The sequence below is a fragment of the Muntiacus reevesi genome, chromosome 10 (assembly GCF_963930625.1).
Source record: "Muntiacus reevesi chromosome 10, mMunRee1.1, whole genome shotgun sequence".
Lineage (NCBI taxonomy): Eukaryota > Metazoa > Chordata > Mammalia > Artiodactyla > Cervidae > Muntiacus > Muntiacus reevesi.
The window spans coordinates 66711916-66737496 of record NC_089258.1 but is presented as its reverse complement, the minus strand read 5'-3'; the positions used below and the strand labels follow the sequence as shown (position 1 = coordinate 66737496).

At 34.5% G+C, this 25581-nt stretch overlaps 1 protein-coding gene across 1 annotated transcript in view; it reads right to left on the bottom strand.

Annotated features, from left to right (window-relative positions):
- The window catches only part of TNKS (tankyrase), a 154260-nt gene that overhangs the window by 67140 nt on the left and 61539 nt on the right, over nucleotides 1–25581 (bottom strand). The window contains exons 4-5 of the mRNA XM_065946583.1: nucleotides 9079–9115; nucleotides 8237–8312 (exon numbers count right to left, since the gene is read on the bottom strand). Coding sequence (XP_065802655.1) covers nucleotides 8237–8312; nucleotides 9079–9115 — 113 coding nt within the window. The remainder of the gene's footprint in view (nucleotides 1–8236; nucleotides 8313–9078; nucleotides 9116–25581) is intronic.

The following is a 25581-nucleotide window of genomic DNA, read 5'->3' as shown; positions in this document are numbered from 1 at the left end:
TAGGAGCTGATGGGGGAACACTCTACTTCAAGTGATATTAACTGAAGAGTTAAGGCCAAAGAGATCATAACCAATCATAATCATCAGAGAACTATTTTAAAATCTCTTTATCATGTAGTAATTGATAAATAATTATATGTAAATAACACCACTGACAATTCCACTACTGAGGAACTAGGAATAGCATTAAAGTGACCTTCTGTGTTTCTTCTTAATCTCCCATTCCCTTAACACTCTGCCAGATGGATGTTTTTCAAGCTACTGCTGAGTTGTAATTTAACCTACCCTATAAAGTTTGGTTCGTTTGGAGAGACAGAGGAATCACTTTAGATTCTTACAAGGCTATACTGAAGCGTCACGTTTGTAATTTCACTTCTAAATTGAATTTTAATAATGAATCATACTCATAGCAAAATGATTTCGTACTCACTCCTTTTTTTTAATCCCTCAACTCGTCTATACTGAAAACTGCAGGAAACTTGGGTCTTTTGGATATGAGTTATAGGAGAAATCAGGGGCTTCCCTGGTAGTTAACTGGTAGAGAACCTGCCTGCCAATGCAGGACATGTGGGTTCGATCCCTGGCTCGGCAAGATCCTCTGGAGAAGGAAATGGCAACCCACTCTGATATTCTTGCCTGGGAAATCCCAAGGACAGAGGATCCTAGTAGGTTCCAGTCCACGGGGCTGCAGAGTTGGACACGACTTAGAGACTTAGCGTGAGCATATAGAAGAAACCAAAGTTCAGAAGAGGGTGGCTAAGCTGAGCTAAACTGAATTCCCGTTTTACCACCTGCTTTTTTACACATATCCCTTTCTACTAATAATTTTTTTCTCAAAGAGAGAAACAAAACATGGTTGGCATGGGTACTAATTACCCTCACCAGTAGAGATGTCATGCGTGACAAAATAGAGACTGTTTTAGTAGAAGTGATTCCCTAATGAAAAATAAAGAGGGCATTTTCAAGCCTTTATTGTTATAAAATGGATATACACAGGCATAAAGATTTTATACAGTATATCCCAACACCAGCAGGCAAGAACACTTGCTCTCACTGATTTCTGCCTTACAGTACGACACGCACTACTCAGTAAGATGTACTTTAAAGAAGTGATTCTATTAGATACATAATTAAAGTATTTGAAGAGTTCCCTCATGCAGACTTAACTGCACTTTGACCTTCCTATAATCCCAAGCAACATCTAAACTATGAGCCAGAAAAGCTGGAAATTAAAAAATGCTCTGACCTTTTCCAAATCAAGATTTGGCAAGAACAGAGGAGGATGATAAAGGCCACTAAAAGCCACAGGGATATACACATGTGCCCTCAGGTAACACTAAGACTTTCTTAAAGGTGAAAAATGCTGTATGTAAACTTTATTCTAGATATCAGGTATGTTTTATCTCATGTAACACTACTGACTCTTACATAATCCAATCCTGTATTATTAACTCTGATGAAAAACAACAAAACACATAAAAATCTTAAGATGTTAGAGCTGAAAGGTAAATCTGAGTTCATGAGGCCCAAACCTGTCATTTCTTAAGCTGAAAGATTGAGAACTCAGAGATATAAAGAACTTGCCACAATCACAGTTAGTAATGATTTTAACTTAAAACTTGGTCTTTCAGCTTCAATGTTCTGCTCTTTCCTACAATGCCATGACCCAAAAAGATGTGCATAAATTTTGTTTTTTGTGTTTTTTTTTGCATTCTGAGGGGAAAGTATCTTAAATTGTAAGACATAACTATAAAATAAGTGAGCATATCAAAAGAAATAAATATGTTCACTGATTTATTTAAAAAATTTCACTTGTTCTTCCAAGTAGCTATGAAAGAACCATTTTTAGTAATCCACCTGAGAAAAGACACAAACTTTCTTGCCCAACAGATAATATGCATTGAGTTATATAACAGGCACTGCGTTATATTTTAACATAGGGTATTTCGGCTAGCTACTAGTACATAACACACAATCCCCAAAATGGTAGGTTACTTGGGTGGTTCTTCTGCTCTGTGTGGTATGAACTAGGTGTTAGGATGGTGTCACCCGGAGGCTAGACTGGACACTCAACTGAAGCTAAAAGTATAGGACATGTGGAAAGTTAAGAGTCATTCAGAGGGTGCGATGAATTGAGAGAATAGCACTGAAACATGTATATTATCATATGTGCAACAGATCGCCAGTCCATGTTCAATGCATGAGTCAGGGTGCTCAGGGTGCACTGGGATGACCCAGAGGGATGGGATGGGGAGGGAGGTGGGAAGGGGGTACAGGATGGGGAACACATGTGTACCCATGGCTGATTCATGTGAATGTATGGCAAAAACCACTACAATACTGTAAAGTAATTAGCCCTCAATTAAAAAAAAAAAAAAAGAAACATAGAGAAAAAGAAAAAAAAAAAAAAAAAAAAAGGAGTCACTCAGATCCTTAACCAAGCTCTGACCTTTTCCAAATCAAGATTTGGCAAGAACAGAGGAGAATGATAAAGGCCACTAAAAGGTGGGGCTTTTTGGCTAGAGGCCTCAGTTCTTCGTCTTCCCCATGAACTTCTCCACACAGCTGCTTGTGCTTCCTCACGGTGTGGCATCTGGGTTCTAAGAAAGAGCATTCCAAGAGCAACAAACTGCAGCTACTAGGCCAATTCCACGGGCTAGTCCCAAACCTGGCATGGCATCACTTCAACTTTATTCATCAAAACAGTCCCAGTCGTTGTTCACAGGTTGTGTGGGAATGGACCAGTCAAGATGATAAATAATGAGAGGCCTGGTTCACTGAGAGATCTTCAAAGTAACAACGTGAGGATTGTTAATATCCATTCCAACATGCTATTTAGAGACTTACACTGAAGGAGAAAGCTGTTCATCAAGAACACTGTATTAGAATATGACAAATTCATATAATCCTAAAATTTAAGTATGAATACAAAAACACTGCACTAATCCTATTTATCCTTTGTACCTCACTGGATATGCTTTATGGAATTCAAATGAACATCATGGCATTATTTTTCAGCCAGATATTAATTTTTAATAAAGATATTCTTAAGATGGGTATATGTGTCTTAAGAACACATTTCTCAATTTATAATCTGCAAAAATAAATTTATTTATTATATGTGATATGGGGTGGGCAAGAAACAAAGACCAAGTTTCAAGATAATTAATTCAATTGAATGTGTTACAGATTACCTGGTAACCTACATTTTATTCAAATGCCACCTAGAACTGAGCCTGGATAATATACAATTTAAGTGGAGAACTGGGGACTGTTAAAGTACTCAGAAGTATGTATGTGCATGCTCACTCAGTCATCTCCGACTCTTTGTGACCTCAGGGACTATAGCCTGCCAGACTCCTCTGTCCATGGGATTTCCCAGGCAAGAATACTGGAGTGGGTTGCCATTTCCTTCTTCAGGGGATCTTCCCAACCCAGGGATTGAACCTGCACCCCCTGAGTCTCCTGCAATGGCAGGTGAATTCTTTACCACTGTGCCACCTGGGAAGCTCCAAAAGTATGTATATGTCCATTCTAAATATGTTGAAAAGCTTTAAAAAATGTATCAAAGAAATGGGGATCTAATTTACTGAGGTTCTATTGTGGGTTATATTAATCACATAATTTCATTTAATCCTCTCAAATGTCTTGTGGAATGGGCATTATTATCCCTATTTGGTAAAGAATACACTGGAAACTGCAGTGCCATAGCCACACGCTTAGAAAGCAGACAAGCAGAGAACAGAATCCATTTGTTTGGCCTCAAAGCCTATTTGCTCTTTCAACTCTATCACACAGTTTTTTATGGTATCTTCGAGGGATGGTATTAAACTCTATTTTATTTCTGATTGATCTCCATTAAAAAATAGCTTTTAAACACTTTACTTTTCTCCATTTCCAGAGTCTTATTCATTATTAACTATTTTATGGAAGCAAACATTTACATAGTAGAAATCTGACATTTAAAGAAAACCTTCAGTAATCTTTCTGAATTTAAAACATGCTTCTCCAGTTGTCTTTCATCTAAATTTGTCGTTTCTTACAGAAGAGCATACATGTCTAAATACTAATGCCTTCAAAATAAAAGTGTTAGGGAAAAAACCCTCACCTCAAATCTACATTTTATAACTCTATCACAGCAAAAGGAATCACATTTTTAGGCATTGGCTTCAATGTCTAGGACAGTATCTTAATCATTCCATCAATTTTGAACTCCGAGTGAACCAATAATATTAAATACACAGCTCCCAGGACACTAGAATAGTGACCTATACATGGTATGTATCGAGTGTTGACTGAATGAAGAAAAGGAGCAGAGAGAAACCACCAGAAATCACACTGACAATAATGAAAATAAAAATTCCAACCAAACTTCACTTACTTTCAATATTTAGTGATGTACAGTTATAGCAATGGTAGGCATAGAAAATGCATGCAAAGATACATATTTTGGAATACATACAGTAATGTCAAACTCCAACCTATTCCTTGTTATAAGGAGGGGATAAATTTAGGATATTTATTTTGGAAGGGGATAAAGGCAATCAGGAAAGGGACACAGAGAGACCTAAAAGAATTCTGAAAAGGGTTGAGTGTTGGAATAATTTGAGATGTATTCAATTATTTATTTTCATGCACTGTAAAATCCTTATAAAAATATTGAAAAATAAGATGACCACCATCTTAAATTTACATATCAAACAAGACTTGAATATTTGGATAACTGCTAATAAAACCTCTGATCTTGACAGAAAATGCTGTAAAGGGAGATTAAAGGACAAGAAACATAAGTTCAAAAATACAGGAATTATAGAAGGGAAGCAATCTGTTTCAAGGACCTGGTCATTACAATTCAAAATAGGAAACTGGAATGCTATGTCTAACTATATCAATGCCCTATGTTTCTAAAATGGCCAGTATTAGAATACACCTATAATTAAATGAAAGTAGCATTTTAAAACAAAACATCACTAAAAACTTTTTTGCCTTTGCTTTTTAGGGAAAACAACAACAACAACTGGAAATTTCTAGAGAAGTCAAGCTCTGCTTTGATTTACATGTAAAATAAAACAAAATATAACAATACAAATTACTTAAAACCTTATTCACTATTTTCAGACTCTACAAGTTAGAAAACCAAATGTCTGTTGGAAATAAAAGCTTTAACCGCTCAGATTATTACTTAATTAGATAATCATCAAGTCACAGTATAGAATTAGGGGACTATTTAAAATTTACACTGTCATTGCATAAGCCCACATATTACTTGAAAAAGGAATACTGAAGTCTAAAACCCCCACATATAACTTGGCAATTTCTCCACCTACTAGTTAGTGTTTAAGGAACACTTCTTTTCTAAAAACATTTCAAAACTAACATTTCCATGGGCTTTTAAAATTTACAAACCAGGAATCATAGTAACAGAGCCAACCAAAGATTCAGTTAAGCATTAAGACAGTCATTTAAAAACCTTTAAACTGAATCTGATTCTGCACTGTGCTCTAAAATGCAAAGTCAAGAAATGAAACTTCATATACCTTACTACATACGTAAAACACCTGTGTCCTCTTGTTAATATACAATCTGACTTCCTTAATTCTAGATAAACAAATGAATTAAATGGCCTGGAAAAATACTGAATATATCAGGTAGACTCGTAATTTAGCAGCTAGATTTGCCTATACATTCTCTAGACATCAACAGCAAGAAAACAAAGAGATTTTCATAACTAAAGGATCTTTTCCCAGCCTCCCTCAGCACCTAGATTATCTACCATTCTATGGCTTCAGTGTAAGTGGTCCATCTAATAAGAATTGCTTTGTGTCATAAAGTAGGGTAATATTTAAATATGCACATTATTCAATTCTAATCATGAAATTTTATTTGCATTTTGCATATCGATGAACAATATTGAATGATTTTTTTATGTTTTATGCATAGCACCAAAACCTAATAAATGCTTAAGTCTTAACTTTCTTTTTCCAGATACTTTGAGAAAATCGATAATCTAAAAAAGTATAGGAGCACATTTTGGAAAATTGCATTATTTATATGTTACGAGACCTTCAGTATAATAATAATATTTGAGACATTTAAAATGTTCTACCTCTTAAGATATATAATTCTCCCCTGTGTTATAATTACTCAAAAATAAATTAACAAAATAATACTAGTAATAATATATAGTAACAGAAAACACACAATTTCCCATTGATATACTTCTGAGTTAAATTCCTATATGGCAGAGTACAGATGATTTTTTTTCACCCGAAGGATAAAATTATGTTCATTGGGGAGCATATTCATAGCCTAAGCTTCTTACATGCAAAGTGCCAGGCATGATCTGGTACGAAAGAGAGCTAATATATGAGTAGAAGAAAAAGATATGTATGAATAACTACAATTCAAGAACTCTGTGGTAAATGCCACAGAGTAATACAGAAAAAGAACCATAGGAATTTGAATGAGGAATGTTATTAGTTTTAGCTACAGGAATAAGGAAACGGTTTCCTCCTTTGGGGAGAAGGAAAAATAAAGAAGTTCTATCTATTTGTGTAGGGTTGAGGCAGAGAGAAGAAGTAATTTGTTAGTTATCAGAGTTCACGCTCCTTAATTATTATAATTTACTGAGCCAGAAATGGGGTTGTCAAGGTATAAGGGTGAGGAAGGGAGAAATAAGGCTGGGATAGAAACTGACTCTTGTTACAGTAATCTCACATCAATTCTGTAATATTAAAACGGCTGTGAGAAACTGAAGCAGGCTGGGTTCTCAGAGAATTCTGCCTTAAGATATAGCTGCACTTACAGATAAGACGGTCTTTTTCTGCATAGTGATAAAAGTCACCTATCTACTAGGAGGATCCAAACAAAACATGGAACTCAAAGTAACTCAAGAAAGTTAAAATTTCCAAAGCAACTTCAAAATTGAAGAGAAAATGAGCAGTTATTTGAAAACATCTCCCAAAAGTCATTCATAGTACTGAATAAATCTTTGCTAATTTATAGCTTAATTTATACATAGTTTAACTTTCCAGGAAAGTAGAAGTCTTTCTCCATTTATTCAGAGATAAATGGAGACATGTTAGATGGGTAAATGTTAGGCCATGTGAAATAATATTCAAGCCATCTTCAATAACAACATATACTCAGAAGGATTCAATTCAATGGCACTATTATATGAATTTCATTAGAATAGGGATAAGAGTGTGAAGGCAGTCAAGGAAAGCCGAATAATTTTAATCTATAAAATTATCATTCAGAGAAAAATGATTTTTTAAAATGCAAAACAGCTCATTATTTCTAAGGGGGTACCATCCTTCTGATACCAGTCATAGCATATTTTTTATATAAATAATTCCAAAGCAGTTAATTATTTAAATATTAGGTACAAGATAATTTTCTTCAGTGTCTACAGTGTACTTTAAAATTGTTTTAGGTTTTAAAAATATAAAAGCCATCGTTTAACATTAAAAAATTAATCATCATTTAAAAAAGACTATAGTACAAAGTACTTTTAGGTAAACCACTGCAAAACTTTGCAGTTAAATACCAAAGGCTATATAAAGGGTTACATTTTCACTTTAAATTCAGCAAGAATACGAAGCAGAGAATGAAGATACCAACTGCACATTTCATATATTACCTTATGACAAGTGTATATTAATACAGGTATTTTTCACTGCTCTAATCTACTTTCTTTCAATATATAATAACGAAAACTTAGCCAATGTTGGGGGGGGGAAAGCAGGGCTGTTACAACAGACCTGAAAAATCATTAGCATTTTCTCAGCCTGAAAAAGTACTGGTTATCTAGTAAACAAATTTTCCTCTGCCAGAAAGAAACAAACAATACGTATATCCTAACAAAGCTGGGTAATTAGGACATAAACAAAAATTTCTAATTTTCATCATCACACACAGAAAATAATATATGTTGTTATAACTGTTATCACCAAAAAAGCTGCAGTTCCATTTAACAAATAACTTTCAGTGTCTGACATTTAAGAGAAGATGCTTAAAATCCTTGCTTCACCAGCTCTATGAATATGTCACAACTGCCAATAACAGATACGACAGCATTTAATTTACAGTGAAAAGATGCCAGTGAAATGCAGCCATATATATGTGTGTGTGTATGTATGTATACACACACACATATATATGCCAACTTCAAAAATTTTAACTGTAAAGCAAAAAGAAATCACTGAAGGGGAATATTACATCTTAAATGACTTACCTTTCGCCCATCACTTGCATGGCAATTCACATTTAGAGGAGTCAGTAAAGCCATTAGTTTTTCTTCATTACCACTCCTACAAAAAGGTAGTAAGTCAATTCCTATAAAATTACAGTGCTTCTTATGAATATTTATGGATATTTTTCACAACAGGATGGAAAATCATATGACTTCTTTGATTTCTTTTATATGGTTCTGAATGAATGTCTTTTGCTATACTTAATTCAATTCAATCAATATATTCCTAATTAATTCCTGTTAATCATCATATAGTGGTATATCTTAGATAAGGGAGCTTTCTACATTATTATTTCTTTTGTTTATCTGCATAAAGTCATGTTCTTAATTACAAACAAACTTTAGTCTGATAAGTGATCTAAAACACTGGAGTTAAATATACTTACAAAATGTTTTAAAAAGCTAATCAATTAAATTATAAATGACCAAGAACAAAAGAAAATGGATGAGAATTTTAACATTTACTTTATGCCTCTCATTCAAGCTTGGCTAGAAAAATTTCCAGAGAAAAATACAGATATAGTTATTTAAATACTCCTAGAATATGAACCGAAAAGCTGGGCAACTCGGGTTTGCAGGTACCTTAAGAAATGTTCCAAATAAAATTAACCTTACAATCATCACCACATTGAAAGACAGTCTCATTTAATACACTAACTGTGCAAAATAAAGTATACAAAGATTTAGTATAAGGTCTCATCTACATTACTGCTAAAACCCAAGTAAGACAATGACATGCTTTAATTTTCGTAGTCCTCCACCTGCCCTCCCCCTTTTCTCCCTTAAATGCCTCACACTCACTTAAAATGAATGGAATCACTTACCTAGCAGCTTCTAGGAGTTCGTCTTTCTTGTATTCACCTAGATGATTGCAAAATATCATGCTGTTAGCATTTGGCAGAAGACAGATTAAGAAATGCAGTAGGCAGCAAATAGAGAATTAAATAGAGAAGAACAGAAAAAGAGAGTCCACACCCCGCTGGGTGATGGAGCCGTGACGTTAGCCAGCTTGTGAAGGCAGCATCACCAGTGCCTTGGAGACGGGCAGCAAATTGACGCAGCTTCTTGTCCAATCCTCAGATGAAATAGCTTTCTTCAGACGACCAATGAATGCTAAATCTCGTGTCCAGAAACACATTCCCTCTGATAACAGCATGCCAGTTGAAGACAATGTCCCCTCCCCCCTTTTCTATTCAGACTGTCACAGTATACTTGTGAAGCATAATACATTCTGAGACAAAAGCAAAATAATGTGGCTGTTTAAAGGTACAAATTACTAGTCTTCAAAAATCCTCAATTTTATATTAATGACATGGAAAGTTTTTTTCCAAAAAAAAAAAACAACCCACACAACCATTAATTACCATTGCTGAGCTTTATAGCAGTAGAAAAAAAAATCAGGATCATGAAGCCTTTGCCTCAATAGGGTAAGTCTGTAGACTAGAAATACGTGAACTACGTACCAAATGCTAAGCATCCCTTGGAGGCAGTGCTCTAAAAACCCCTGAATACGTTCATAAATGACAATAATATTCTAGCATGCTGCAATCTACACTTTATGCAAATTCAATACCAAATTTTAAAAACAATAAATCTTAAAAATATTTTTTTTAAAAGGAGACTAGGGTCTCTGAGAATGAGCAGACATTCATCTATTAAGATGTGGATAATATTTTTCCATTCTATTGCTTAACATACCAAAGACTGAAAATAGGTATATACTTCAGAATTTTCAACACAGATTTCTTAGGGCATTCAAGAACTAAAAAGCAAGTCTTTGCCAGCACAATTGAAGGACAAGGAATTTTAATAATATAGAGTTTGCTCACTGAATGAATAAAAAGAACAGCTAGGACCATGATTCAGCTATAATATGCTGACTCAGTTTGCTATATCATTAAAGAAATAATTACATAAAATGTCTAAACAAATAGTTATATGAAGGCAAATATTAAGTGCATATACATATATATGTATAAGAAAGAAAATTTTAGATTAAGATGTTATAATTCTATCATGAAATAAGGTTAAATTACTTTTTAAAATCTTATCACTTATAAACATGAATTTCTTTGCATTTTGTTTGCTCTGCTACAGAATGTGGAATACTGATGCAAGTATTTTAAGGACATCTCAGGATCATTAAGCACATGTTTAAATTCTATAACCCTTCATTAGCAATTTTTTTTTAGTTTAAACATTTCTCTTGATTCTTGGATTAAGATTTTATTAAAATCTAGAAACTGTAAGTAGTAATTTTCAAATCAGGAAAAAGTTGTTAAATATCTATTCTCTCCTAAAGGAATTTTAGATACCAATGAAATCATGGGTTGAACAATACATGTGAATAAGCTAGAATGCTTGCTTCACAATAAGAGTTTGCCTTTCCAATTTCCATATATTACATCCCAGATTCTTCAACTGATTGACAGCTTGAAATCTATATTATAATCCCCTAGCAAATAAGGTTCTTATCTTTCCAAAGACAAAAAAATCTACCCTTATTAAACATTTTAGGTGGCAATATGGAAGTGAGTGAGTCAATTTAAGATCCTTTTGAGAAAATGGTTCGACCCATACCCTCAAAATGCCTTAAGAATCAAGAGCAAAGTAACTGAAATTATGGAATTAACTATAAAAGTCACTAATTTAATCAAAAAACATTTATTTGAAAGACCTATAGGCCAGATTCAAAACTGAAAAAGACTATCATTTCTGAACTCAAGGAATAATAGTCTGTTAAACAAGACAAACAAGTAAACCAATGATGAGAGTAGGAAATGAGTCTTACAGAGTGCTATAAAGAGTTTAAAGAAGTCTAAAGGGGATAAATAAGAAGCAGGCTAATCGTAGTTCAAGGAAGGTTTCCTGGAAGAGGGGAAACTTGTGCAGACTTTTAAAAGTAAGAACAGGTGATACTCAGATAAAGGGTGGGGAAGAAGGAAGCAACCAAAGGAAAAGAAATGAGAGAGGAAATGGCCACTTTAAACCTGAAAAAAGGACATTTTACAGGGAACTGGGTAAAAACTAGGCAGAGAGCAAACAGAAAGATCACATGAATGGCACTCTAAGAAGTTTGAACTTTATTTTGAAAACAATGAGAAAATACTGAAATATTTCAACAAGCAGAATGCAAAGTATATTTAAAGATTTGTAAAAGTTTTGTGATTAAAGTCTTTCTATATTCCACGCTAGTGAACTTTTTGTTGGAGAGGAAAGTGGCCCAAAGCAGGGGTAATGGGAGGTGAAGACAATAAATTCTGGCATAGCTTATATTTTGGAGTAAGTTATACATTTCCTGAGATACAATAATCTGAAATTGAGAACTAAAAGCAGCTACTATTAAAATTAAAGTCACAGTGAAGCATGACTCCAATAACCTAAGAAATAACATCACATAGAATTTGGGATCTTCAAAGTTCAAATCAATCCTCTTACATAAACTTCTCATCTAGTATAGCTTATTGATGTTTTCTCCAAAAGGCACTTTTCTTGGGGGGGGAAAAAGTTATTCCTTCATGGTTAAACTGATAATAAACCAAAGCTTTCAAAAGGAAACATATAAGGACACCCAAAGGTGCCAGACTCAGGTATTACAAATGACTTTGTACTCTTGCAGTTAGAGATCCTACTACTTTAATCAGCTTTTCTGCAATACATCCCAACATCCACTATCTGGTGCCCGAGGACCACAATCCATAAACAGTGGAAGCTATTTTTCAAATGCTACACTGTAGGAACAACTAGCATAATGAATTTAGAGTCCCTCATACACTCTGACAACAAATCTGAGCTACTTAACAGCTAAACCCCTTGTTCTATTTCATTTTAGCTGAGAATCTGAAAATATTCTGGCTGAGATTCTGGTGCTTTATGGAGCATTTATATTCTTTAATCACATCCAGATAAAGGCTAGCAATAGATCAGCCGGAAAGGAAACCAGGCAATTATAGTCAAGATAATAGCATTCAGGAAAGGACAAAATAGATGGCTTAAAATTTTTTTTTATTAGAATAAAATAAGTGGGATTAAAAAAAAAGCAAGCCACAAAGTTTACTTTCCAAAGTCTGGACTGTTTTTATTAGTAAAAATGGTTTATTAGTATAAGTACTGACAGGATGCATAGAAAGATAAAGACACACGCGCACACACACACAGACGCAGACACACAGTGGGGGACAGGGATATGAGTTATGTGTTAAAAAGAGTATGTTGTCAGAAAGAAGGTTAAAAATGAAAGTTAATAAATAAAGGTTAAAAGTAAAACTCCCCTTCGTATTTCCCTGAGGTAGGTAGAAACAACTTCTCTTTCACTTAACTGTGAAGGCAAAATTACTTTGTGAATAAAAATGAAAAACTGAATCAATAAACAGAAGTCATAATTATTGACTTATCTCAATTTCAACATCTTAAAGTGTTTTTGTCCATTTCTTTAGCAACTGACAGGATTCAAAGCAGACTAAGTTTTCTAAAAATGAGTCATTTGCTTTTTGTTGACGTGGAACAACATGGAAAGATTACGAACACAGAAATCATAAATTCTAGAAGCAATAAAGGACTAAAAAGAATTGCAACCTTTCTTTTTTCCACTTTGAAACCACGCATAATACATGCCTATCAGTAACATCTCTTGTTAGATGCAATGAGAGGGGATGTAATTTGAAAGTCACCTTTCTCCTGTCACCTCATCCCCAATTTCAGAATTGCTTTCCTAAGGGATCATCAACATATTCATTTACAGTTAATGAAACTGATGCCAAGGCAATTAAATAAACTGTCTCAGGTTTCACTGAGTATTATTCACTATCAAGCCCTGAAAAATGCTAACATGTGAGCAGAAACTAACCATATCTGAGTTTTGGAAGAAGTGACATAAACAAAAGAAAAAAGTAACAGAACAGTAACAGTAATAAAATAGTTTTAAAAACAATGACAACAGCTAGTTTTAAATAGGCTGAACATATTTATATAACATAAGCCAAACATTTCCATCAAAACTACTTTAAAGTAGTGAACTTTCACATGAGCTTGTAAACGTGGGCCCCCCTACCCAAAACTAAGTATGTAAATTTTACATTCTAGTTTAAAATTTTGGACCAAAGGAACAGGAATGAAGAAAATGAATTCCAGGTCTATTAAAATGATCAATGCATTTTGCATTTCCCATAGCATGCATTAATTTCTTATGCTTTAGGTTTCTCAAGAGAAGAGCTATGTAAAATCTTCAGTCAAGAATCTCAATTAACAAGTGTAGGAACTCAGGTTGCTGAGTGCCAAAACCATGAATTGATCATTCTCATATAGATATTTCTCACTGAAGTGCCAACAAATATAAGAGATGCACTGATTCTTGTAACTAAACTGACAGCCAATATGGGGAAATAAAATATCAATTTAGGTGACAAAATCCATTGTGTTTTCACTAATAGATATGAATATTTAAAAACAGTTATGTAGCTGCGGAAGGAATTTCACTGAAGCACCAGGAAATAATCTAATCTCAAGATGTTAAGCTAGGTTTTTGATATCTACCATACAGAAACATGACCCTAGGAATGACTTAACTTCTCTCTCTGAAATTATTTTTTGAATTATTTATTTCAATTATTTGTTAATTGAGTTTATTACTTCTCTCTCTGAAATCTTTCATGAACATTTTCAGTACAATATTAGGGGGAAAAAATCCCATAGTATTAAAAGTTCTCAATGCCTACTTACTATTTCCGAAGCCTATCAATCTTCCTGCTCATTCTGATTCTGGTCTCAAAGTCCATACATTGGCTAAGTCTAGAATCATGATCAAATTAAACACTCCACATCAGTGCTAAACATGGGAAAATCGGGGGCTTTAAAATTTTACGTGTCAACAGAGTATTTTCCTGGTGGAGATCCTTTCTATCTTTCGTCTTCTACAACTTTGACCTTTCTAATTAGCTAACATTCAACCTGTGCAACATAAACTTGAAGCTGTGCTGTCCAAACAGTATAGATCGAACAAAATTTTCCAATTTTTTAGGAAAATGGAGATGTCCCAATCCCTGCAGGGCAGCTGAAAATCAATTTATCAATTTTCAAAGATAAAAGCTCACCAGCCCCACCAAATACAACTATACTATCTTATATCATAATATTTATGACAACAATTACATATGTTAACAAAAAAAAAACCAAAACAATGTCCTTAAACATTTCAAAAACACAATATTACATCCATAACAAAGGTTCTACAAAAAAAAAAAATAATGTGGTCAATAGATGATTGTTAACAACCAGTTTCTTTGTATGCAGTAATATGCCTTCACTTAGCCCCAGCAACATCTTAGATACATATCCCATTTATGGACATTTAGCAGGGTTCCTGGAGAAGGCAGTGGCAACCCATTACTCTTGCCTGGCAACTCCATTACTCTTGCCTGGAAAATCCCATGGATGGAGGAGCCTGGTAGGCTGTAGCCCATGGGGTCGCTAAGAGTCGGACACGACTAAGCAGCTTCACTTTCACTTTTCACTTTCATGCTCTGGAGAAGGAAATGGCAACTCACTCCAGTGCTCTTGCCTGGAGAATCCCAGGGACGGGGAAGCCTGGTGGGCTGCCGTCTGTGGAGCTGCACAGAGTCGGACACGACTGAAGCGACTTAGCAGCAGCAGCAGGGTTTTTCAATGAAGAATGAAATGGCAACCCATTCCAGCATTTTTGACTGGAGAATCCCACGGACAGAGGAGCCTGGCGGGCTACAGTCTATGGGGTCGCAAAAGTGTCAAGCATGACTTAGCGAATAGACAACAACAAAAGCAGGGTTTCAAATAATTTATACCTATTTCTGACATTCTGTCAATTGCATTTGCTTCCTTGGTAGCTCAGACAGTAAAGAGTCTGCCAGCAGTGTGGGAGACCCAGGTATGATCCCTGGATTGGGAAGATCCCCTACAGAAGGAAATGGCAACCCACTCCAGTATTCTTGCCTGGAAAATCCCATGGACAGAGCAACCTGGCAGGCTACTGTCAACTGTATTTGGAATATAACTCAAGATTTTTCACTGATATTTTTTGTTAGTTAAAAATTTTAGTATTAAAAATTGGGACATAACTACAAACACACACTGGCCAAAAATGGGGCTTCCCCGGTGGCTAAGATGGTAAAGAACTCTCCTGCCAATGTAGGAGACACAGAGATGTGGGTTGGATCCCTGGGTCAGGATGGTCCCCTGGAGAAGGACATATCAGTATTTGACCATTTTAATTATGTAGCATTCCATTATATGAATGCACATGAATTTGCTTATCCATTCACTAGCTGATAGATATATGGTTTGTTGCCAGCTTTTGTGATCATGAATAAAGCTACTAAAAATTCAGGCAGGATTTTGTATGGACCTATGTCATCATTTCCCCTGAGCAAATACTTAAAAAGTGTGGGGGTGCTAAAATGTACAGTAAATATTAAACTTTCTAAGAAACTGCCAAATCACATCTTTTTTAAAATCTGAAAAATTCTTAATTCTAGAATATAAACATGCCATCTATAGAAAGGAAAAAGAACAAAAGAGAAGAAGCTGACTAATGAGAAATATGACAGTACTGCTAGAAATCCCACCTCACAGCTATAAATCACATTCTTGCCTTTTTGTGAGGAGAATTCACCTAAACTGAGCTAACTGCATAGCTTTTAGTTCTTCATATCTCACTTGTTCTAGCTTTTGTATTTTTTTAAATAGGCAGAATATATATTAATAAAATTGACCTCTTCATTCAAGGACTGTTTTGTATGTCGTACCTGTGAGCTCAGAGCTATAAGAAGACATGAACAAAGCATATTTTGATTTATAGGTATCAAATTGTTATCTGTGAAAAGAAAATTACTTTCCTGCAGTCCTTGCTCTTATCAGGATAGTTGGCCTCTCGATGCATCAGCCTACTGAGGGCCTGGAGTTTGGAGAGATATCTATTTGGGACTGTCAGACCGCTGCCTACTTACATTAGATATAAAAAATTAAGGAAACTAAAGTTAACACCGAAGTACAAGTGACTACTGCATGAATGATATAAGAACTATCCTGTCTTCATTGAAATTATTGTGTATGATTGTATTTTATTCTTTGTATATTTTGTCCTGTTAACAAAGTCTCTGAAAGACACAGTAACTTTGCAATTTTGGTCATTTCAGGAAGCAGCAATTACAATTTACTTCTTTAAGCTGCAAATGCTTAACTTACTCTTTTTTCTTATATTTCCCTCAAGTATCACTAAATCTCTTATTCACAGTTAGAGTTAATTAACCTTAGTGCAACCTGAGTAATGGTATTTTATCCTGGGCATAATCTTTCTCATGCAAACTCTCTTTTTTAAAATACCACTCATTTATTAGCTCTCTTTTGAATAAATTCATTTATTCATTTAACAAATATTTACTATCTATAACATGCCAAGTATACTACAGCTACTACTGAATCACGTATTGAAACTTGGAATTAGTAGGACATAAGTGATGAAATTGGAGCTAGCATGCGAGGAATAGTACCAAACCTGTAGGATATGGTGTCAAGTCCATAGGATAAATAATTAAGAACTTATTTAGAATGTTGCAGTGTACAACTGTTGTTGACGGAAGCGTATCACATGTGCACAGAGTAACTGTCAGGTATATTAAGGAAAAGGGGTTGAGGATCTCTTATAGGAGGTAACAGACCTAACCACTGTGTTCTTAAAGCTTTTAGGTATTTACCATTGACAGTGAGAGAGGGATAAAGCCCTTGAGTGTGTCTGTGTTAATAAAAGATTTAGATCAGGGAAATGATAGAGCCTAACTTTTGGGCATCATGAACCATTTTAAGAAGCTAATGAAAGTAGCTTTAGATCCTCTCCCTAGGGAGAAAATTCCTTGCACATTTGAAGATAAACTCAACTTTTGCCTCTAGTTTTAGAGTTTTCACAGAATTGCTGAAGTCTGTGAAGTTACTACAGGTTAAGAACTACTGTTTAAAAAAAGTACCTTTGACTTACACTCGTTGATTCTAAATATAATCTTAAGGCAGGCTTGGCAAGATAAATTAGTTTGATATCCTTCTTTTATACATGACTCAGTTAAGACCCAGAATAAACAAATAATTTACCTAATATTTTAAAACTAGGTAGTGGCAAAGCTCAGACTAGAATCTATCCCCTTTGACAGTATTTTTAATTGGAATAATATGGGGTGATTTCATGAAGACACACACAACCTTGACCACACAGTCTTGGGCAAGTATTAACATATGGAGATGGACTAGAGTTTAGATAATTATCAGTATGAGGAAAGAAGTGCAGGAAAATGGAATACATATTTGGAGAAAAGTGACTGATGTCAAATTTAGAGTATATGTTGGGAAGATGAAGTGGAATGGGGAGCATTGAAAAATAATTTAAAAAGTAAATTTATTCTATATTTTAAAGGATCCTGAATGTTAGGTTGTAGAGTTGAACATGATTTTATGAGGAACAGGAACAGGGAGTCACTCCTTTTTTTTTTTTTAAGCAGAGGAGTAAACTAATTAAAATTGAACTTAACCTGGTAGCTCGATGAATTAGGACTTGGAGACACTGGGGATTAGTTACAGGACTATTGTAGGAGGATGGTGAGAGGAAAAGTACATAAATGGTGACAGTAAGGATGGGAAGAGTTAAGTAGAGAGAAGGTATTGAATGGATCACAATGCAGCAGAGTTTATATTTGATGTGTTAGTCTTATGTGTGACTAGGGATATGATCTAACATAGCTATAAATCAGAAGTAAATTTTAAAATATTTACTTCTCAATCTTAGACTAATAGTTCATCCAATAATCTTTCTGAACATGATCATAGCAGCAGCAGCATGTTAATTCAGCTTCTACTTAATGGCTATATAATCACAGACTCAGACTTCATATATTGAGAAATGTCCATTAAATTAGAACAATCTATTTAAATAATATAGCCATTAATAGTTTATTTAATTGTTAATTGTCAAAACTTAATTTGTCTTTGATTTTTGCACAGCCTATTCCAAGATAGACACTGAGGGTTCATAGTTCAGTTAGGAGGTGTTTCAGGCATATTAAAGAAAATGTTCTCCATGAGAAATAGTTCTAGAAAAAAAAGGACAACTATAAGAGAGCTACTGAGGTTTAATATCTGGAAGGCCAGTTTGCTTCTTTCCTGAGCATAATATTAACTTAAAAAAAATTCAATACAGTTGCACACTCACTTAATTTACTTAATCATTTTCATTTCCTTATTCTAAGGTTAATGTAATGGGCTAGTGTACTATCATGATAACTACTGATTTTGATTTTCTTCTAATACTTTTATCTACTTTTTCTTATTTTGTTCAACTGAGGGGATATATAAGGATGCTTATTATTTCAGAAAAATATGGAGGAAAGATTTTAAAGTTGAGGAAATGAGAATATATTTGCAATTTGGGGGGAAAATTATTTCATAGCACTTTATTTTGGGAAATTGCTTCAAGTCTTTCAAAATGTAAATCAGAAAAAAAATCTTTATTTGAAGTAGCAAACCCAAGAAATAGAAGTAGATGTTCAAATTCAGATAATCTTAAAATTACACATCTTACTGGGATACATTCTACTATGTAGCGAGGGCAAGAAACCACATGACAACTGTACATTTTAATTTTCTTACCTAGACTATATTAACTCTACCCCTTAGTGTCAGTTTTATTGTTTATTGTCAGTTCCTTTTTATTGTAAACACCTAGCAAAACAGGACAGCAACATTTCTATCAGAAACATACATAAGACAGTTTTACATCAATAATAATGAAATCTGTGTCAACATTCTATGTCTTCTGTGTGTGCTATTATGAATTTCTTAGCAGAAATTAGATTTATGTAATGTTACTATCTTTTCAGTAGATGGTTATTCAGAACTTCCTCGTTTAGAAAGCTGCTTAGATTAACCTGTGATATAATATCACTTCATGCATACAAACCTGCCATGATGCTTAAAACATTAATTTGTTTTTCCATGATTAGGTTTTAGTTTTGTATTATCCATAACTTTACTGTAGAATTTGCCTTTGAGAAACACTTACTACCATTTCTAAATGTAAATGAACAAAGACAGAGATTGCAGATATTAAATACAAAAGCTTCTTGAATGAAGAGATCAAATTCATGTACTAATTTTAAACAACAAAAATCAATTCTTTTAAAAATAATTTTAATATAAATATAACACTTCCTATCAAATATTAAGAAACATTTCTGAAAAAAAGTGGTTTTGATATTTTGGTACTTTTACTCTTTTAGGGACTTACTTTGCTCCCGTAAATTTATCAACTACCCTCACGTAAAAATTATCACTTAGCCTTATTAAAAAGCTGCGCCATAAAAATTAATTCTCTTGGAAAATTCAAGGACTAAAACACTCTAGATAGCCAAGTTTTCAACATAACTGCTAATTTAGCATTTTAATTCCTCTGCTCTTGAGGGAATTTCTTTCTGAAACATATTAAACACTTCTATGCATTCAAAAATGGATTATTCCAAACATAATTTAACCTTTCTTGACAAATCAGGGCTGATTATGTTCAACCTCCACCAGACTGTGCAATAATATAACAAAGGGCTCTGGGCATATTGACATATGCCAATCCAAAATGGCTCCAGAATGCTATGCATTTTATTATTTGTTCATGTATAACTGATTTTCCTCTTTTTCTTCGTGCTAATGAATCTCTTTATGTATTTCCTTTTAATTTAGAGAGTCTAAAAATTGCTGTCTAGTAGGAATATAATTCAAAGCACATATGTAATTTAAAATTTTCTAGTAGCCACATTTGAAAAAAGGTAACCAGAGAATACTAATTTTAATATTTTATTTCATCCATTATATCTAGAATATTATCATTTCAACATGTGGCATTAGACCCACTTACATGTCCAATAGCCATCTGTGGCCAGTAGCTACAGTCCGGCACAGTGCGCATCTAAAACTACCCTGAGCTGAAGGTTATAAAACCGAGTAAACACTCACTATGGAGGGGCACCTTCTCTTTGAGTGACCTAAGAAGGGCTCTCCTGGGCATAAGCAACTTCTGGTTCAGAGCACGACTTCCGGACATTTATTTGGCAGGAGTGGAGTGATGGGTGGGAGAGAGAATAGGGAAAGGGAAATGGAAGGAGTCGTAAAAGAGAAGGAGTAGTAAAAACAGAGGTAGGAATGAAGCTGGGAGGAGAAAAGAATCCAATAATAAAGTTGATGAGAAGGCTAGAAACTCAAGAGGTGGGTAATACATAAGAAGTACTGAACACTAATGAGCAGAATAATGCAAAAACGAGGCTTATCTTAGGGGGTAATCTAAGGCTTTTAAAGATGTATGTGATAATTGATGACAATTCACAGGCATTAAGCGCTGAAGAGTCCTTGCAATATGCTACAGCATTTAGAGAAAGGGACCAGTATGGATAATGATGACTCACAGGGACAGCATAAGCTTTTTAGGTTACCTCATTCAAACGTACACACCAAGAAGTAACTGAGTATCTTAGAAAGTGTATCATACCCCACTAACCACTTTTACTGAATCTTGTAGAGATGAATAACTTTACCAAAAGAAATATAGACCATTTCCAGTGACTCTGAAATTCCTGGGCAAAAGACCAAAGGACTTGGTAAATTCATCATTTCTTCCTGCTGACTAACTTAAGAGAAATGGAAATTTGGAAAAAAAAAAAAAAAGAGCCGGTTACCTAGATAACGTGGAGGAACAATATCTGGTCTTGAAGAACCTGAATTTAGGATACAGAATAATGGCAACTGATGGTGAACATTACAAAAACATAAAGAATGAGGAGGATAAATGTAGTGTCCTGATATTAGAGTAAAAAAACAAAACAAAACACACGCAACTGTTCAAATATGTAAGTCAAGGAAGACTAAAAACTGGCTTAAGAGTAGCCTAGATTCACTACTCAGGAGCTGGTTTGACAGGAAACTCAATGAATCAATGTGACAAATTAACAGAAAAGCACATGGATACTCATGTTGTATCAGCAGAATTAAAAAAGAAAAAGGAAGGACGGTGGCTATTTGGCTTACAGGCTAAAAAGACAAGGTGGTAGAGGTGATGGTTACAGTTATACGAAGGGTCCCATCTACTCTTATTGGTATTTCAGAGGAGGTTCTCAAAAAGAAAAATGCTTACCCATATACAATTTGGCTCCAAAAAAGAAGTTATTGTATTTGGCTTCAAAAATAGGAGAATATTCCTAACTGTTTAAGGTATTTAACAATGGACTAATTATGGAAGCAAGTTCATAGGGAAATAGTGAATTAATGGCATAGGGAATTAATGGCAGTTGGAATAAAAAAAAAAAAGACTGAACCGACTTAAAAGGAGAAGGTAAAATGCTCTAATTGTATATTACTGCTGTCTTTAAATTGTTTTCTTCCTCTAACTATGACTTTTATCACAAAGACAGGGGTGGTTTGTGCATATATGCAGGGCGTGTATGACCTGGGTCTGGCTTGGCAATCACCAGTAAACCATACTAAAGGAACATTAGGTTTTGTGCCAGATATTTTGAATAAATCCTGGGTTGGCTACTGACTACCCATGGGAGTTTGACCAAATCATTTAACCTTCCTCTCAGCTTCATGTTTCTCATTGTAAAATGAAAAAGATAAGGCTTATCTTATGGGTTACTCTGAGGGTCAGGGATAATATAAATAAAACACACAACGATGCTTCCCAATCTTCGACACAAGATAATGGTGATGACGACGATGACAATGCTTTTCAAATTTTAAAGCAATTGCTTTACTGACAATTGTTTATTATTTCTCCCTGTAAATCATTAGGGAGATAGGACCTCTTTTTAATTAACATCAGTGAAAGAATTCTTATTAAAAACAAGTGACATTTAAGAGATCTGAGAGAACAGATGTCTCCATACTCCACTAACTTTCTCTATAATACAATGGCTTTTACATAGTGAAAAAAGGGGAGGCATTTTATTTTTCTGTCCTAAACATTTTGCTGGGTCCTTAGAAAGTTGCAATCACAATATGAGCAGAGAGCTCATAAAAACTGATGTACAACATTAATCAACTGGTGGAAAAAAACAGGTTTTAAAAGTTAAATAATTCCCAAGAAAAAGTGAAAGCCATTCAGGGGAAGATAATTAGCAAACTATGCAGATGAACTCTCTCTTCTCCAGATCGTGAAGAGGTAGAACTTTACTGAGACTGATAGAACCTTACAGAGTCTCATTAGAGAGAAAATTTCATTCCAAAAGATACATATGTGTGTGTGTCTGTGTATAGTAAATTCCTATTATAGATATTTGATATTTCTTAATAAAAACTATTGTTTTCTAGTAGCTAGCTTCACCTATATCCATGAGTCTAATGCTAAGTCATAATGAAAACTATGAATGTTACTATACATGATGTGTTTTGTTTTCTGTTAATTTAAAACTTTAGATTTACTTTATATTAACAATGATTTAATGAAATGCCTATCAGTCTTGGCATATTTTTATCTACCACAGAAATGTTCCAACCCTGCAATGTAGCAATCCTTATGACATGTGACTGAAGGTTAATATGCACGTACCAGTATTTTAAAGCATGAAGTTTGAGATAAATTAAAAATAAAGTTAATCTAGCATTCAGTTCAATTCAGTTCAGTTGCTCAGTCGTGTATGACTCTGCGAACCCATGAACTGCAGCACACCAGGCTTCCCTGTCCATCACCAACTCCTGGGGCTTGCTCAAACTCATGTCCATCGAATCTACCATTAGTACATGTTAAACACGGAGGATGTGCAAGTCAGCTCTGCTGATAATAACTGTTTCCAACAGGACATGGACAAGGTCACACAAAACAATGTTCTTCCACAAGGCCACACTGTAGCTATGAAAAAGTGGCAGACAAGCCTTTCTTCTGAGTTGCTGCTGCTTTCTTAATAAAGACATCGTCAACCTGAGCTCAGGATCAGGGCTGCTAGTCACACACCCGTGTGTGTATGTGGGGGGTGTATGTGTGTAGGCGTAGGTGTATATACCACCCAGTGTACCAGCTAAATACTAAATAAGTTAGCACAGAAATCTATGATCTGTGGATTGGGGATATCTATTAATATTAATATTTCCTTTTCCTGTCTTCTTGCTTCTTTAGTAGCAAGGTATTAATAGCTTAGAAAATTAAAGAAAAGGCACATTTGAAACTCAAATAAGTATGAAAATCATCATCTTCCAGAAAAGGTTCCAAGGTTATACAAGTTCTAACTTTAACAAACAACTACCAAAACAGTGTGCATACACAGGCGAACACACTTGTACCCTCATTCTAGATAATAATTTTCTATGTTCAAGTTCTGCATAATGATACTGATCACTTGATTCTTCCAAAGGATTCAGAAGAAAGTATTGTCTACTTGGTAGAGTGATACTGTTGCTGCTGAGGACAAGCCAGAGAAGAACTGCATTTTTTTTTCCCATTTCCTTAGTTTGCTTATTGTCTTTATTTTAGACAGCTTTTAGATGCCCCAGAAGTAACTGGGGAGGGAAACTGCATAAGATTGTTTGGTTTTAGTCTAGGCCATATTCTTTTGACACTGCTGATCAAAAGTATAGAAAAACAACATATTCTAAAATGGAAAAATACACAGAAATGTTAGACAGAAAATACTAAGTCACAAAAGTGGACAGAGAACAACTCAGGGGCAGTAAATGCCAAATTCCTGGCTTTAGTTATTTCTGCAGAGAATCACCTGCACCTTCCTCTGTGCTACATAACACTTTCTATGTTGTATGAAAAATCACTTGTGGGTCTGTCTCCCTTGCCTAACTTGAGACCCTTTAAGTCAGGGACCATATTTTATACTCTTTCTTATATCTCCAGAAGTGCTCAATGAACTTTATTTATAAAAAAGGCATACCTATCCCACATTCCCATCCCTGGAGCTGCCTGTGTTTCCTAAAAGAAGTGTCTTATTTGGAGGAAGTTCCATCGCAACAATGAGAGAGTCTACTGTATATAATTTTGATATAAAAATGAAAGTATCACCAGGTTATTACATAGGAAATCCCTGCAGGCGCGGGGGTGGGGGGACCAATAGGACAGGATTCAGATATAACTGCATCGTAAATCAGAATAAAAACAAAATTTGATGTGGCAATTTGAAATTGTTGAATGAAACTGTTATGATTCTAATTCGGTCAAAAACAATTATAAGCACATGCATATAACAGTTCTCTCCAGTACAAAGTTTGGCTTGCTATTTTTAGCATTTTGCGAACATGTCTTATTCCTGAAAGCAAAGCAAATAGTTTTGGGGAGAGAGCTATTTGAATTAGTCTAAGAAAAAATTAATAGCAACAGTAAACTAATCAAACATATAGTCCTTTATATTATGCAAAGAACTTACTTTTCTCTATAAGAATACTGGACTAATGAGTGGTGGGCCTTTAAAAAGCAGAGTAAAATTCCACTTTATGTACAGACCACATTTAGTTTATACTCATTTCTCGATGGACACTTAAGGTGCCTCTACATTTTGGATCTAATAATGCTATTACAAACATGAGTGTACAAACATCTCTCTGAGTCTCTGTTTTCAATTCTTTTGAACCTGAGTTGCTACCTCACGGTAATATTATTTTTATTTTTGAGGAACCTCCACAGTGTTTCCCACATCCACTGCATCGTTTTACATCCTCACCAACAGTGTACAAGGGTTCCAATTGCTTTACATTTTCGCTAATTTTTTCTCTCTCTAAAAAAAATAGTAGCCAACCTAATGGATGGGAAGTGGTATTACCTTAAATTTCTTTTATATTTCTTTTCAAGACTATTCCTAATGGATAAATTTTTAATAAAAGCTGACTTTTCAAGATTCTATAAATGACTTCAAAATATGCATAATAAGCAAACATATCTGAAAGATTTCTTATGTTAAACTATGCTTACTAAAGCAGTTTTGATTTTTACTTGATCTGTTTTCCTTTCACTGACTTAATTCAATAAAATATTCATTTTTTTCTCAGTGTTATGGGAGTGTAGTATAATCAGCTACTTTATAACAACAGGATTGGGAAGATCCCCTGGAGAAGGAAATGGCAACCCAGTCCAGTATTCCTGCCTGGGAAATCCCATGGACAGAGGAGCTTGGTGGGATACAAGCCATGGGGTCGCAGAGTCAAACATGACTTAGTTACTGAACAACATAAAGATGTAGAGTAACTACATACTTTCAGCAGGCTATTATCGACAGTAGTCCTCCAAAAGAGGTAAAATAATAAATAATAAATAATAATAAATCTTGAGTTTACGTACATTT